We start from the raw sequence: 14353 nt of genomic DNA on the forward strand, positions 1-14353 counted from the left end.
GAAAGGAAGCAGGCTAAAAACACACACACAGCTGGCTGGCGCCGCATCTTTTCAAAGTGCTACGAGTTGTGCTGCGCCTCTGCCAGATGGCGCCACGGGTCCCGCGACCGAGAGAAGACGCAGTGAAACATCCCCCTCGCGAGGGGCACGATCAAATGCAGAGCATTTCCGGGGGTGCACGACGTTAAGTAGTTTGCGTTACGTTAATATTGTTGCACTTGTGGCAACTGCTGACGAGAGAGCGCTCGTCAGCAGTAATTTGAATGAGTCAACGATATAAGGCGCGTTCGTAGCGTCCCATTCTGTGTCGGCTTTGTGGCGCAGTGGGTAGAGCACCATGTACATTGCGTTCCGCCCGCAGGGTCGAGGGATCGAAACCGGGCGCCGGATAGTATTTTTTTTATATAGTAGGGACAACGACGGTGCGGACTACGGACGTCAACGCGGGTGACATCGTGAGTTACTGAAATGCTCTGCATTTAAAAAATGCTTGGAAGCTTGCACTCATGAGCAAGAGTTGAATAGCGAAGCTGTTGTAGGTGGGAATTGCCATGGACACATACTTAAGTTTCAGTGTCATTGTTTATTTGCATACTTGCGGTGCTAGTAATCGTCGCCATATGCATCGAATAGGTCGTCGTATTCTTCGCGGCGAGTGGTGGACGCAAGGTCATCCTCAACATCGTAGACTTCCATCAGCTCTTCGTCATCGACTCGAGGCAGTGATGGCTGGATCTGTAAGTCGTCTCGGGAAGGATTGACACACTCGTAGCCATGTCTCCAAGTATCCATAATGGCTTCCAGAGAATGCAGCGGCCGCGGTGACCTCTCCCAAGCAGAGTGTCTTTTTTGTTTTTTATTTTTTGCTAAAGCCACCACGCGAGACGGGGTCTCGGCGGTCGCCGGGAGATACGCGCTCACGAGCACTGCATTTTCTTGGTATTTTTTCCTGCAATGACGAACTTGCGGCTTGTACAACAGCTCCGCTGTTAGAACGTTTTGAGCAACTCTCTGGGAATTATGGAAGTAATAATTGAACCAGAATGTGGACATATGACGTACTATTAGGGATTTACCTGCTACAGTATCTATACGAACTGCGAATCCGAAAATTCGGCCTCAATACAAAATATCCTTCTCGACAAGCTCCTCACCAAGGCCTTTATTGGTCTAGGGATCATCTGGGATTACCGCAATCAACACTGTCGATATGGCTTAAAGGGACACTGAAGTGAATTTGTCAAGCTCCCGTTTTTGCTTGCACTGCGTAGACTGGCTCAAATTAGCACACTTTTCATCGTTTATACGGTTGACAAATCGGTAATTATTTTACAAAGCGCGAAAGAAGAAAAACTACCATGCGCGGTTTGCGGCGGCCGCACCAACTAAGGCTGTGACGTTGAGAGGAGGGGCGCCGTGATTGGACGATGCCCAAGGTTAGCAATCACACAAGTTTCGGTTTCGGTTCTGTAAAACATAACCAATGGCTTTGTTGGATGGGCATTCTCAATATCTCAGTAATCATCGTACCGCGCTTCTGCCATGTTGTCGCCTGTAAAATGCACAAGATAAGCCTCCCAGGACGGCTTGTAGACGTAGCATTCACTAGCCGAGACCTACGCAGTGCATGAACGCCCTCCGCGTACCCGCAGACGCCCAAATGTCATGCGCTTTTCCCCCATATTTGGAGCTTGCCTCCCTCATGCCTGTATCGTAAAAAGCGTGTTCGCACCAGGCCAAGGGTCTGTTCATTCTGGCCTGTGCCCACTGCCTGCAAGCAGTCGGTGAATTATGGCAACAGCACGCCAACGAGAACTCGCTAGCGCGCCAGTGCCAGCCTGCGCGCGTTTTGTGAACTAGTTCGTGTAGCCATGCACATTGCGGCCCAAAAAAAGGTGAACTCAATATAGAAAACATCGGCGGAAAACAAAAAAGTTAACTTAAAAAAAAAAAAAAAGCACGTACCCGCGGTGATTCGAACTCGTCACTCGCAAAACATTGGCAGTGTATTCCTAGAGCCTCAGACCGCTAGGCCACGGAGCGGGACGCAAATGCCTTGCTAATATAGGGTATATATTGTACAACCGGTTTACACTTTTATTTAGTTTTGGCATTTCAAGCCGCTTAGGTGACTATTTGTTGTACTGCGATCGTGCAGTAAGCGTCGCCCGAGTTTCCACAGTAGCTCACGTCTAGCAATTGCATTTCGTAGACGGAAAAGCGTTCGCAGATGCGTAGTCGTGCTGCTGACCGCTGTGCTTGTTCGCCCAGCGCAAAAACGTGCTTCCCGCGCCCTAGTTTTACGCTGTACGGTAAAAATATCAGTTGATTTTATTTGCTTAGTACCTATATTGACTTCGCTGACTCTTGTCCCGCCTTCAAGAGGCCTTATATTTTCCTACTGGCGTACCAGTCAGCGACGCGTCGCATGTGCAGCGCTTGTGTGAAGCGACCTTGACTTGGAGCTAGATACAGTGTACAAACAAACCAAGTAAAGAAAGGCACATTCTTCCATTCACAAACGTGTCCTGGCTTCGTTTCAACTAAGCGAACGAATTGCGACCAAGCAGTTTTTTTTAACCTCCTTGATTGCGACGACCCGCCGGCGGCCGGCGGACGAAACGCTGGGCCGACTGGCTCTGTCGGCCGGGGAGCCGTGCAGTAGCGCAGCCGTGGCGCAGCCAATTGCCAGCTCATCCCCTCCTGACGTCACACGAAAACGCCACAGAAAATGGGCGAGCGTAAAGAGAGGAGGAAAGCGTTTTCGAATTAGTTTTTCTACTAAATAAAATCGCGTAAACGCGCCTAGAGTGGTCGAAACATGGCCTGGGGACTCCGGACTACAATTTGCGCAAGTAATCCCGCAATGTTTACATATCACTTCAGTGTCCCTTTAAGGCCGCCACCTGAGGTGGAAGGAGCCCCTAAAAGACTGCCATTTTCCCTCCCCCCTTTTCACAAGTTTTTGAGCAAATAACGCCACTATCATTATCATCACTGAAATATCCCTGAAGACATTGATTGGCTGAAGTTCCTAATTGAAATTCATGAACTGAAGCCGATTGAAATTGAAAGCAGAGAAGCTGTCCACGTCCACTTAACGTCCATGTCGAGGGCGGGTGTACAGCAGTGCACAATTGAACAACAGCGCTTAAACGGGACAAGAGATTGACAGGACAGAGCGCTGACTAGCAACAACAAGATTTATTTCCTCCTGGCGGGATGCATACCCTCGAAGAAAAAATACAGAAAAGAAAGAAGTCCGCACTACCACGTTTTTCTTGTACAGCAGTGCCTTCACATCAAGCGTTGGAATACATGGTTGAGCCCCAGAAGCAGAGGAAAACGAAGCGCGGGTCCGTGTGCACGCTCTTTCGCACGCTCCACGAGCGATCAGAGCGCGCCGTTTTGGAGCAAGCTGTCAACCGCGTCGGACGCACCCTTGCCACCCGTCTCGTACTCCGGCAAGAAAGGAAGCGACACAGGGTCGGGCCGACACTTACGAGGACGCAGTGCTACCCAGGCAGCGAGACAGACCCGGCAGGCGACGTCCGAGCCAATGGGCCGCTTTCACGGAGAGGCGTCCGATTCACCGGTTCTCGAGAATCTCTTCGCGACGGGGAAGATGGAAATCTTGAAAAACACCCTCATTCAGGAACATTCGAGACTAGAGTCAGACGAGCTGCCGCCTTCAAGTCCAGGCCCACTGCCGTTGACACAGCCCGATGGGGACAGGCGCAGTGTAGCTCCCGAAGCTAACCCTTGCCTGGAACGCACCGGCTCTGCACAGATCTCAGCCATTGCACGTCTGGTAGTACCGCGCAGAGGCAGCAACACCGCGCTCGCGATGCCCTCTGAGCTCAACAAGATATCGCCCTTCTCGTCTCCCGGGTCTCCGCCACGAGCTATGCCCGCGTCGGTCACGTCACCACGGGGCTGGCGCCAGGGAACGGCCAGGCTCGTGCCGACGTCAGTAGGAGCGGAGGGCAGCGAGGGAAGAAACAACGCCCCTTCAGCGTTCAGCGTACCTTCAGGATTCCAGAAGCTGCCCAAGCGTCCTGTCGGAACTCTGCAGACTGCGCGTCGAGCCCCTGGCAACGTACGTGCCCCACACGGAACGCCAGAAGCGTACAAAAAGAGAGAAACATCGCAGAAGACCCGCGCAGTGCTCAATGCAGCAAAGCTTCCCGCCACATCTCCCGGTTGCAAGCTTCACGCAGGCGAAGTCAGTCGCAGCAGCAGAAAAAATAGCCGCGGCGACGATGGCCACCGTTTTCTTGCTTCGCTTGCGTCCAACTTGTCGGGTTCCAAAGGCTGTGGCTGTGCGGTAGGAGCTGCTGTTTGATCGAAGGAATTCCGCCCTGCGCTTTGGTAGCGCTGCTGCTGCGGAGGACGCCTGCTTCCTTCGACGCCCAAAGGCACGCTCTTCCCCGCGAAATGGAAGTGGACGTTTATCGCTGGCGTCCTGTGATGTCAATACGTTGTGAAGAATGGCTCACATTTTTGTTCGGTATTTAGAAAAAAGAGTTAGATATTTCTTACGGATTGGGTCATCTGTCGCTTAAATGACTCGAAAAAGACGCAATAAAGGAAAGTAGGGAGGGAAAAATGTGTCTGTTCATTTACGAAGCAATACACGAGAACTTAATGCGGCAGTTCAGGTGTCTAAACCTCGTGCTTCGCAAAGCCCGGTGCTTGTCGGCGACGTCCTCAACCTTAGCTCAAGACCCATTTCATGCCTTAACGAGAGGTTAAACCAACGCATGCAGTACACCATTCTATAAAGGGAAATTCGGGCCCACGCGATTTGAAATTACATCTTCCCGATTCCGAAACAATTGCGCCGCTCTGCAGACTGAAAAAAAGAAAGAAAAGTCGAATGAATGAACGCGTGAACGGCTTCCGCCGTACGTGTTGTGTGAGATTACTATAATCATCATCGGTGCCAACGCTGTCCCCGTGTTTCTAGACCTAGTCCACACGCGGAGTTTATGCACCAGTTGCGAAACTCCCCGTAGGCCCCATTTAACAAAAGCCGGTCCGCAGTTGCCACACCCCCCCCCCTCCCCCCCCCCCCCCCCCCATGCACCGAGCAAACATGGGAAAGCATAGCGTGACTAAATAAAAAGCCTGTATTTAGTGACGCTAGGCAAGCACGGGACAAATTGACTCAAAGAAGCTGGCTGAAACTGAAGTCACCGACTGCATGTCATTCAGGTCGGAAGGCGGGCGTTCTGCAGTGTCTTCACCCAGGGAAGCGCTGAGCTGTCGTTCAACGTGTCTTCAGACTCGGAAGCAGAGGATAATGAAGAACGGGCCAGTGCACGGTCTGCACGGTCTGCACGCGCTCCGCGAGCAAGCAGGGTGCGCCATTTTGGAACAGTCTGCCAACTGCGTCGGACGCACGCCTTCCACACTCCTGCCACCCGCCTGGACCCTAGCACGCGAAGCTGCGACAAGTGGTTGCACACACACTTCGAGGACGCAACGCTGCCCAAAGGGAACCAGACCCGGCCCTACCTATTCATCGTCAGCGACACCATCGTGCAAGCGGCGAATTCCGAGCTGATGGGTTTAATCCAGCGAGTGGCGTCCGATTCGCCCGTTCTGGAGAATCACCTCTCCTCGACGGAGACAGTTCTCATCGAGGAGCATTCCGGACTCGAGTCGGCCAAGCTGCCGTCTTCAAGTTTAGCACCAGTGCCGCGGACACAGGCCGGAGAGGACAAAAGAGAAGCTTCCTACGCGAGTCCTTGCCTAGATGAAACCGGTACTGCACAAGTATCGGACCTTCCGCGCCTGGTACCGCGTGAAGGCAGCAACAACGCGCTCACACGACCCGCTGATGTCGACAGAGCATCTCGTTTCACGTCACCACCACGAGGAATGCCGGCGTCGGCCACGTCACCAACACCCGGGCAAGTCTGGCGCCAGGGAACGGCCAGTCTCATGACACTCGTGCCGCACAAGGAACGCTATCTGCGAACAAGAAAAGCGGAACAGCACTCGGAAACACCCGCGAAATGTGCAATGCCGCAAAGCTTCTCGTCAGCTCCCTCGGTAGCGAGCTTCATGCAGGCGAAGCCAGCCGCAGCAGCACCGAAAGGAGCGACGACCACGATGGCCACTGTCTTCTTGTTCCGGCGGCGCGGAACCCGCCTGGATCCGGATGTTTCGGTGGCGGAGCAGAAGCTCGTTTTCAGGCGAATTAATTTCGTCGTCCACGTTGGCAGCGCTGATGCTGTCGGGAGCGCCTCTTTGTTTCGACTCCGTACAGGACGCTCCCCCTGGTGTAACGAAAGTGGACGCTTATCGCTGGCGTCCTTTAATGCCAGTACGTTGAAAACTGCTCGCACCTTCGGAAGGAATTGTAGAACAAGCTCCCAATAACGCAGGCTTGGGTTAACCAATTTTTCTATTACGGGAGAACGCAATAAAGTCGGGACGGAAAGAAAAAATTAATGTTTATTTGAAAAGCAATAGATGGAACGACTAGCAACAGTGCACTAGTCCAAACCACGTGATTCGCGAGGAAGGCGGCCAGCCGGCAAGTCCTGGCGAGAGGTCAGACCTGCACATGCAGTTCACCATTTTAGAAAGCGAAGCTCCGCCCACCAGGATTAGCAGTTGTCTTGCAGTCCCTAAAAACTCCCCGCTATATAAAACAAATAAAACGATGAATGAGTGAACGCGTGGGTGTCGTCCGCCATTTTGTGAAGGTCATTATCATCATAATCGGTGCCAACGCTGTCCCCGTGCACCCGGACCCATAGTACCGTCCCATAGCTATAGTGAGAAGCTCTATGTCTTCCCCAGTTCATGCACCCGCACGTCAATGGCTTCTCGCAAATCAAAAGCTCGGTGCGATGGCGCGATGCGGCTTCTCGGTGGATCTTCCTCGTAGGAGCGAAGCCTTGAATTGAATAGAATGGACCACAAATCAAAGCCCGTTTCTTCAGAGAAAGGAGGTTAAAACGCGAAGCTTTCTCACACCAAACCCCAATCCCTCCTTTCAGCAGTGGGTGGAGATGCTGACCAGTTCTGACCTATCCGACCAGCAAACGTTGGTCGAAAGAGCGAAGAAGGCCGGTTGACTCCAAGGGGTCCTGGACTGAGGACTCCTCTCACCGGGCGGGTGCCCCTGACACCAGCACCTTGCTGTTTAATAAAAGTTTATTCCTCCTCCTCTCCCATGCAACTTGAGCCAAAGTCCGAAATGCAAACTCATAACCGGGTACAAGTTTTTTTTTTTAAAAAAGCAAAATGTCACTCCGGACTAAGTTTTAGTTGCCTTGCCCAAAATGGGTACGTTGCGGCAAACGACCAGCCCCGCATGCTCCACGAGCAAGCACGGTGCGCCATTTTGGAAGGACCTGTCAATTCAGTCGGTCGCACACTTCACACGTCCCGCAGTCTCGCACAAGCAGCGCGACACGGTCGTACAGAGTTAAGAGGCCGAAGTGCCACCCAAGCATCAAGACAGACCTGGGAGTCGGTGCAGCCGTTCAGCCGACTTCAGGCGCGGAAATACGGGCAAAAAATGGCCGCGTATCTGCTCCTTTCGTTGCAAATGTCGACAAAAGACGATAGACTTTATCGACTTCTGCCAAGTAAATGCCATGCACCCTTCACTTTCCCGCTCACCTCTCATGTTGGTCCTCTTACGTCGCGCTCCTCCCAAGGTAAAGACGCCAAAGGTTAAATTTACCGCGTTCCACTGCTCCAGACACGGTGTCGCGATGCCCACGCTGCCGTACGGCGCAGACGCGCGCGAATCGTGGTGCCCTACTTCAACGTTGATAGAACCACGTTGCCCTACTCCACGTGCGTTCCAAGCAGAACGTGGAACCTATCTAGTGGAACCTTTCGTAACTGTTGCCGGTTGATTTCTTAAAATGGCGCCAGAAGATATATAGTGGCGCGGGCGACAGCAGGCGACGGCGGGGTGAATTTTTTTCTGCAGTTGAAGTATTTAATTTAGCAAAAATCAAGCATGTATGATTCTTAAAGGAACACTGCAAATATCACTTCTGTCTTAATTTGTTGTCTTATATTTGCTTTAACGTATTGTTCTTCTTCAACAATGTTGACAAGTATGAACATTAGACCGGACTTAGACGGGTATATTTAGCTGTGACTATATAAGACTATTGCGCAGGCCTTGTTTTACTTTGGCCGGGTGGCTGAATCGAGTCACAGACAGACATACACACAGACCACAATTTCTGGGTTTAAGCAGCCCAAGAAAGACTATTGTCTTTAAATGCGTTGTTGGTGGCCCCACGTGTAAGATGCGACTTCGCCAATGACGGCTCAGGCTGATGCAACCGTTCCACCATGGCACGTCGTGAACACCGTCCTCTCAAGTTCCTTTTTTTCAGCAGGGACAGAGCAGATGGAAGCCTCCAAGAATTACCTTCTCGAAGGGCATTCGAACCCGAGTCGGTCGAGCTGCCACCCTCGAGTCCAGGCCCACTGCCGTCGTCCGAATTCCAACTGGAGTCTTTGCCTGGAACATACTGGCGCCACGCAGGCGACCGCTCTGCCGCTACATGACACACCGCGGAAACAACGAGCCTCGCACGCTCTGTCTTCGCGCCATGTCATCACCCGGGCGGAGTTCGTACAACGAAGGCCCGGGATCGCGCACCCTGGTACCGAGGGAAGGAACACCACCCGTTCAGCGTCCGACGTCGCTTGCGAGGCACCGCGGCTTCGTCCTGACGAAACTCCGCAGTCTGCGCGTCGAGCCCCTGGTAGCGTTCCTTCTCCACAAGAAACGCAATGTACGGACAAGAAAAAGGAAATTTCCCCCGTGAAATGTGCAATGCCGGAAAGCCTCTCGCTACCTCTCCCCGTTGCCAGATTCTCGCGAACGAGGCCAGACGCAGCAGCACCGAAAGGAGGCCCGGCCGCAATTATCGCCATCTTTCGGTTTCAACGATTCCGCATAGATCGGAGATCGAAGTCTCCGGCTCTGAGGAAAGCAGCCCTGCTTGGACGAAGAAAAGTCTTCAGCCACTAGGAAAGCGCTGCTGGTCTCAGGTGTGTTTGGCGGCCCTTCGACGCAAAATAGGCATATCACCCTTGGGCATCTGCGGGTGACGCGGCTAGCTGAGCCGGTCACATTCATCTTCATAATCGACAGGCTGCTGATGTTCACCATCATCATCGCCGTCCTGATGTCTACCACACGACGAAAGCGTTTCCCATTGAGTCCGTCCAATCGCACCCACAACCCTCGCTGCCCAGATCTGTCGCAAAAAAAAAAACAAAAAAAAAAACATACGCGTCAATAAGATAAAACTGTTGTATCATGACGATAAGATAACGTTAAAGTACAGGAATAAAGGCAATGAACTTGTTCTCCAAATGTACTTTAGCTGCTTATTTTCATACTCTGTGAGATATCAGTTGGTCGCGATGTGCATGTGTGCAAACGTCCGTTATACGAGTTTTAACAACGTGCTAATGCGTGTGCCTGGTGCCCCACTAGGCAGTGGTGGATACCTGTGGGACGGGGAAGCGAACGCCTAGACCGCGGAGAGGTATGCCTTGTGGATACCTGTGGGACGGGGAAGCGAACGCCTAGACCGCGGAGAGGTATGCCTTGTGATTTGGCGCAGTTAAGCTTGCAATGGACAACGTTCGCTCTCTTGGTAATGAAGTCCCCATCCCGCATTCAGCTCCCCCTGTTATGGCTGTCTAGAACTGCGCCACTGCCTCCGACTACACAGAGGAGTATCGGTAGCATTTCGGCTGGCGTACCCGCAAATTTTCCCGCCATTTTTTCGCGGGGCTACCATGGTTGCCAGACCAGGACTGCCCTCTGTTGATTAGCTCGTATCACCCGTAAAGGCCGCGGATTTGTCAGCCCGCTCTGGTTATACCCCTGAGCGCTCGCGCCGCGGGCTTGGACTCGAGCCCTCCCCTTTACGGACTGCCGTTACGGGCCCCATACGTTTGTAGTACCTCCCGTGGGGACGAAGCGAAAAAAAAAAAAAAAAAAACACGCTCGAGCCCGAGCCCACGGCGCGAGCGAGCAGGGGTTTGTAACCAGAGCGGGCTGACAGACCCGCGGCTTTTACGGGCCCCATACGTTTGTAGTACCTCCCGTGGGGACGAAGCGAAAAAAAACCCGGGCTCGAGCCCGAGCCCACGGCGCGGAAAAAAGGTAGCAAAAAGGCACTGATTGCAAAACAGATCTTCGTCTTCCCAAGCGTTTTCCATGTTCATGGACAGCTACCACTCGGCGGTTATTTTTCGGCGTCCGTTAGTAGTGTCTACAGAAAATGCGGCTCCCGCGCTGTCGCTAAGCCTAATGACGTTCTTCCCAGGTGTTCGGCATCGCGCTGCTGTCGCTGGGCGGCCTGCTGCGGACGGACGTGGAGGTGCGGCGCATCGCCGAGTACTTCTCCGTGTTCGACAACTACTGGACGGCCAGCGTGACGACGCTGTTCGTCGGGGCTTGCCTGCTCCTGGTCGGCTTCCTCGGCTGCGGGGGCGCCTTCCTCGTCAACAAGCGGCTCCTCCTTGCGGTCGGTATATTAATGCCACGCACGTATGCTGTTATGACAAACTGACAAATTAGCAGAGAGGAAGAACGCCCCGACCCGTCGACGGCCTTTTCAACATGCACAAGGATGGAATATTAATTCGAGAAACACAAGCTTGTGAGAGCGTCGGCAAAGGAGTGCAGGAAAGGCAGCCTCCTACCCTTATTTGGGTGCATAAAGTGCAGTTATTTTTTTAACGGTATAAGACTTACTCTGGTATAAACGAAGGTAACTTCATTAAATTGAGGCTTGGCGCGCCGCAGTGGAGAGCTGCGAATTAGGACACCTAAAGGAGATTTGCTAGTGGTCTACGAAACATGAAGTAGAAAAAAGACTGGCTCTTTGTTTTACAGCATATCAGCTGTAATACCACTGTGGCCTTAACGTCCCAGCAGACGTACGTGCATAGATAAAGCTGGAATCTCTTCCAAGGCATCATAAAATGACAAATCACAACAGTTAAATAAGCCAACAACCTTAATGAAGCCATCAGTTTCAATCAACCAACAATAATTTAAAGGTTATTGTGGTGGGTGGATATTTTTTGGCCACCGACTGGCACCACGCTCACCAGGTGTAATTTACTGATTTTCTCTGAACTAGTGGCAGATGCAAAGAATGGAGAGTGGGAAAGGGGGAAGTCTTCCTATCCCCTTTACCCACACTAGATGGCCTCTTTGTTCTGAACATAACCAAAATTAGAGAGTTAAATCAGAGAACCCCTACATGCATAATGTTCCTCTATGGCTCTACATAGCTCCCTAAGGGTACGTTGTTCCCTACGTCAGCAATGTAGAGGAACTATCACGGATACCATCCTATTCAAATTTCATGCATACAGCACATCTCTCAATTTTATTGAAAGGTTCATTCATGTCAAATGTGCAGTGAACCAGCAGTGCAAGTACGTAAAAGCAAAATTTCCACCAGTATATGCACATGCATATTATAGCCACACAAATTACAGGTTGAACTAATAGACGCAATTTGCGGCAACGAAAATTCTTGCCCTACTCATAATTTCGACATGCAGGGGTTTATCCAGGATTTCGATTGAATTTCAATTTTTTTAGGGGGGGAGAAGGGGGGGGGGGAGGGTGTATAAATTCTTGGGGTGCTCGTGGTTGTGGAATCCTTTTTGGGGGGTGTTGACATCCCCCTGGAAGGGGTGTTGGGGGGGGGGGGGGGGGTTATAAATCCCTGTCGACACGGGTTCAAGCTGCGGCGTGCACGACTTCAAAACTCAGTCTGGATTCGGGGCAGCTTCATTTTATAAGTGGGACCCTTTTTAGTAAATAAAACTACCAATAAATTATACATTTTTGGACATTTAAAATTTTTCAGGTCATTTTTTGAAGGAGACCTCAGAGCAGTGCTAGATAAATTTTCAAGAATCACTATCCAGCACTTGCACCCTTAACACAATGCTTCTTGCTTGGCCTTTTACCAACAAAAATCTAATCATATAACACAGTATAATTTCTGCCAGATAACGTGCTTGACCTGCTCTCTTTTCACCAACCACCCGAATTCTAACCCATGTTCTGTTTTCTTTTCCACCAGTACACAGCCTTCATGCTGTTCTTCATTCTTCTCGAGCTGGCTATTATGGGCCTGGTGTGGAGGCACGCCAAACAGGAAGCGGTACGTTTGGCGATTACACCAGCCATTTCAAGCATATATCATCATCATAATCATCATCAGCAGCAGCAGCCTATCTATGCCCACTGCAGGGCAAAGGCTCTCCCATAGATCTCCAATTATCCCAGTCCTGTGCTAACTGCGACCAGTTTATCCCCGCAAACTTGTTGGTCTCATCTGCCCATCTAACTTTCTGCCGCCCCCTGCCACGCTTGCCTTCTCTAGGGATCCACTCTGTTACTCTTAATGACCAACGGTTATCTTGCCTTCGCATTACATGCCCTGCCCACGTACTAATATGTCCTTAACATGCGTTTGTTCCCTGACCCACTCCGCTCTCTTCTTGTCCCTTAATGTTACACCTATCATCTTCTGCTCCATTGCCTGCTGAGTCGTCCTCAATTTAAGTTGAACCCTCTTAGTGAGCCTCCACGTTTCTGCCCCGTAGTGAGGACCGGTAAAATGCAGCTGTCATACTTTCTTCTCCCGGGACAATGGGAGGCTGCCATTCATTATCTGAGAATGCCTGCTGAATGCACTCCACCCCATTCTTATCCTTCTAATTATCTCTGCCTCATGGTTGGGATCCGGGGTCACATGTAGAATATATCCGGGCCATATACGTAGTATGGCAATTGCCATCAACCCTCCTACCTGAAACCCTGCCAGCTCGTAGCTGCATTCAACCACGCAAATACAATGACAAGCTTGTTACTTTCGTTAGCCCGTTTGGGAGCAACACAGAATCGAGTAGTTTCTGAAGCAGGTGCGTCTTACAGGTGTTCTAGTTTTCAGGCCAACATGCAGGGCTCGAAAATAACGCTAATTATTAACTATGATTTGGATTTGCATGGCTACTTATTCCAATAAATGATTCCCTTTGACAGGAATTCATCCAGTACCCTATTTTTAAAATTCAGTGTTACCAAGAAATGCATTCAAACAGTTACCTGAAACTCTGACTTGTACAGCTGATCTCGGATATACCAAACTTTAAGGGGATCGCAAAAAAGTTCAGTATATCAACAATTCGATATATAAAATATTTTCTTTTGCATAGGATTTCCAAGGCGATGTTTGGACTGTTCGATATATGCAATAATTTGATATATCTAGGTTCGATATATGCGGGATCAACTGTAACTCTGTAATTGTCAACACGAAAAGGCCTCCCCAGCAGCTTTCACTTTGGCGTCGATTCATTCTCCTTTTACAGGTAGACAACTACCTGTCAGGTGCATTCAGAAGGCTCGTCACAAAGTCAAAAAGCGCTTTCGTCGATGTTGAATCTTTCCTGGACAACATTCAGTTCAAGGTGAGCAGACGGAGCCCAGGTGGTGTGGAAAGCACTTGCGATCCTACAAGCAGCAACCTTCGCCTTAACTATTGTGTGCAGCTCCAGTGTTGCGGTGGTGTGGGGCCCAAGGACTACGAGACGTTGGAGATGGACTACATGGGGAGCTGCATCTACTACGACGATGTGAAGGACACTGTATCAGTGTATCAGGAGGTTAGTACGGGGATGTGTTGCGGTAACGTTAGGCAGATCTGTCGGTATTCTCATAACATCGTTTGTGTGTGGCGCGACGGAGAAACGACAAACATTCAAGCACGCAAAAAACAGAGAGCAGCAACTAAAGTTAAACGTGAAGGTTGCATGCGTAATACAAGTGAAATGTCCAGTGATGGCCCGCAGAAAGACTCTGAAGATTATTGAGCTCTAGCATATTTGTAAGCCAACTCGGCAATCGGAAGACGTGTCCGCACAACAAACAAATAGCAAAAAGATAGTTTATAGCGTTTACAAAAGCCACTTAATAGAGGATTAAGCACGGCCTGCCTTTCTCGTGTGACGTGTTTCAACCGTAATTTTAAAAGGAGGAGAAATCATATTTAAGGCTTTTTTTGTTATTTTGCAGAATAAATTTACGTATGAAATTAAGACCTTTTGAGAAAACAGTAGCTTGCTGTCATTTTCAAGCAGCAGTTTGTACTTACACACACCCACAGAGTTCACAGCTACACTAAGAAAAGCTCAGTGGCAAGCAGTCGGTGTTGTTATAAGAGGCCAAATGGAAGTTTGAGGTTCTCACTTGATAATGCATTACAAACTGTTTAAAATGCAATTAAACGAACAACAGAAAAAAATTTAAAGC

The 14353-nt window shown here is 50.5% G+C and overlaps 1 protein-coding gene across 1 annotated transcript in view; it reads left to right on the forward strand.

Annotated features, from left to right (window-relative positions):
- LOC144175052 (23 kDa integral membrane protein-like) overlaps positions 1 to 14353 on the forward strand; it is a 51959-nt gene that overhangs the window by 36603 nt on the left and 1003 nt on the right. The window contains exons 2-5 of the mRNA XM_077704090.1: positions 10338 to 10538; positions 12120 to 12200; positions 13414 to 13512; positions 13594 to 13707. Coding sequence (XP_077560216.1) covers positions 10338 to 10538; positions 12120 to 12200; positions 13414 to 13512; positions 13594 to 13707 — 495 coding nt within the window. The remainder of the gene's footprint in view (positions 1 to 10337; positions 10539 to 12119; positions 12201 to 13413; positions 13513 to 13593; positions 13708 to 14353) is intronic.

This window comes from Haemaphysalis longicornis, unplaced genomic scaffold (assembly GCF_048455015.1).
Source record: "Haemaphysalis longicornis isolate Haplotype H1 unplaced genomic scaffold, Haemaphysalis longicornis Haplotype H1 scaffold_3, whole genome shotgun sequence".
In the NCBI taxonomy this organism is placed as follows: Eukaryota; Metazoa; Arthropoda; class Arachnida; order Ixodida; family Ixodidae; genus Haemaphysalis; species Haemaphysalis longicornis.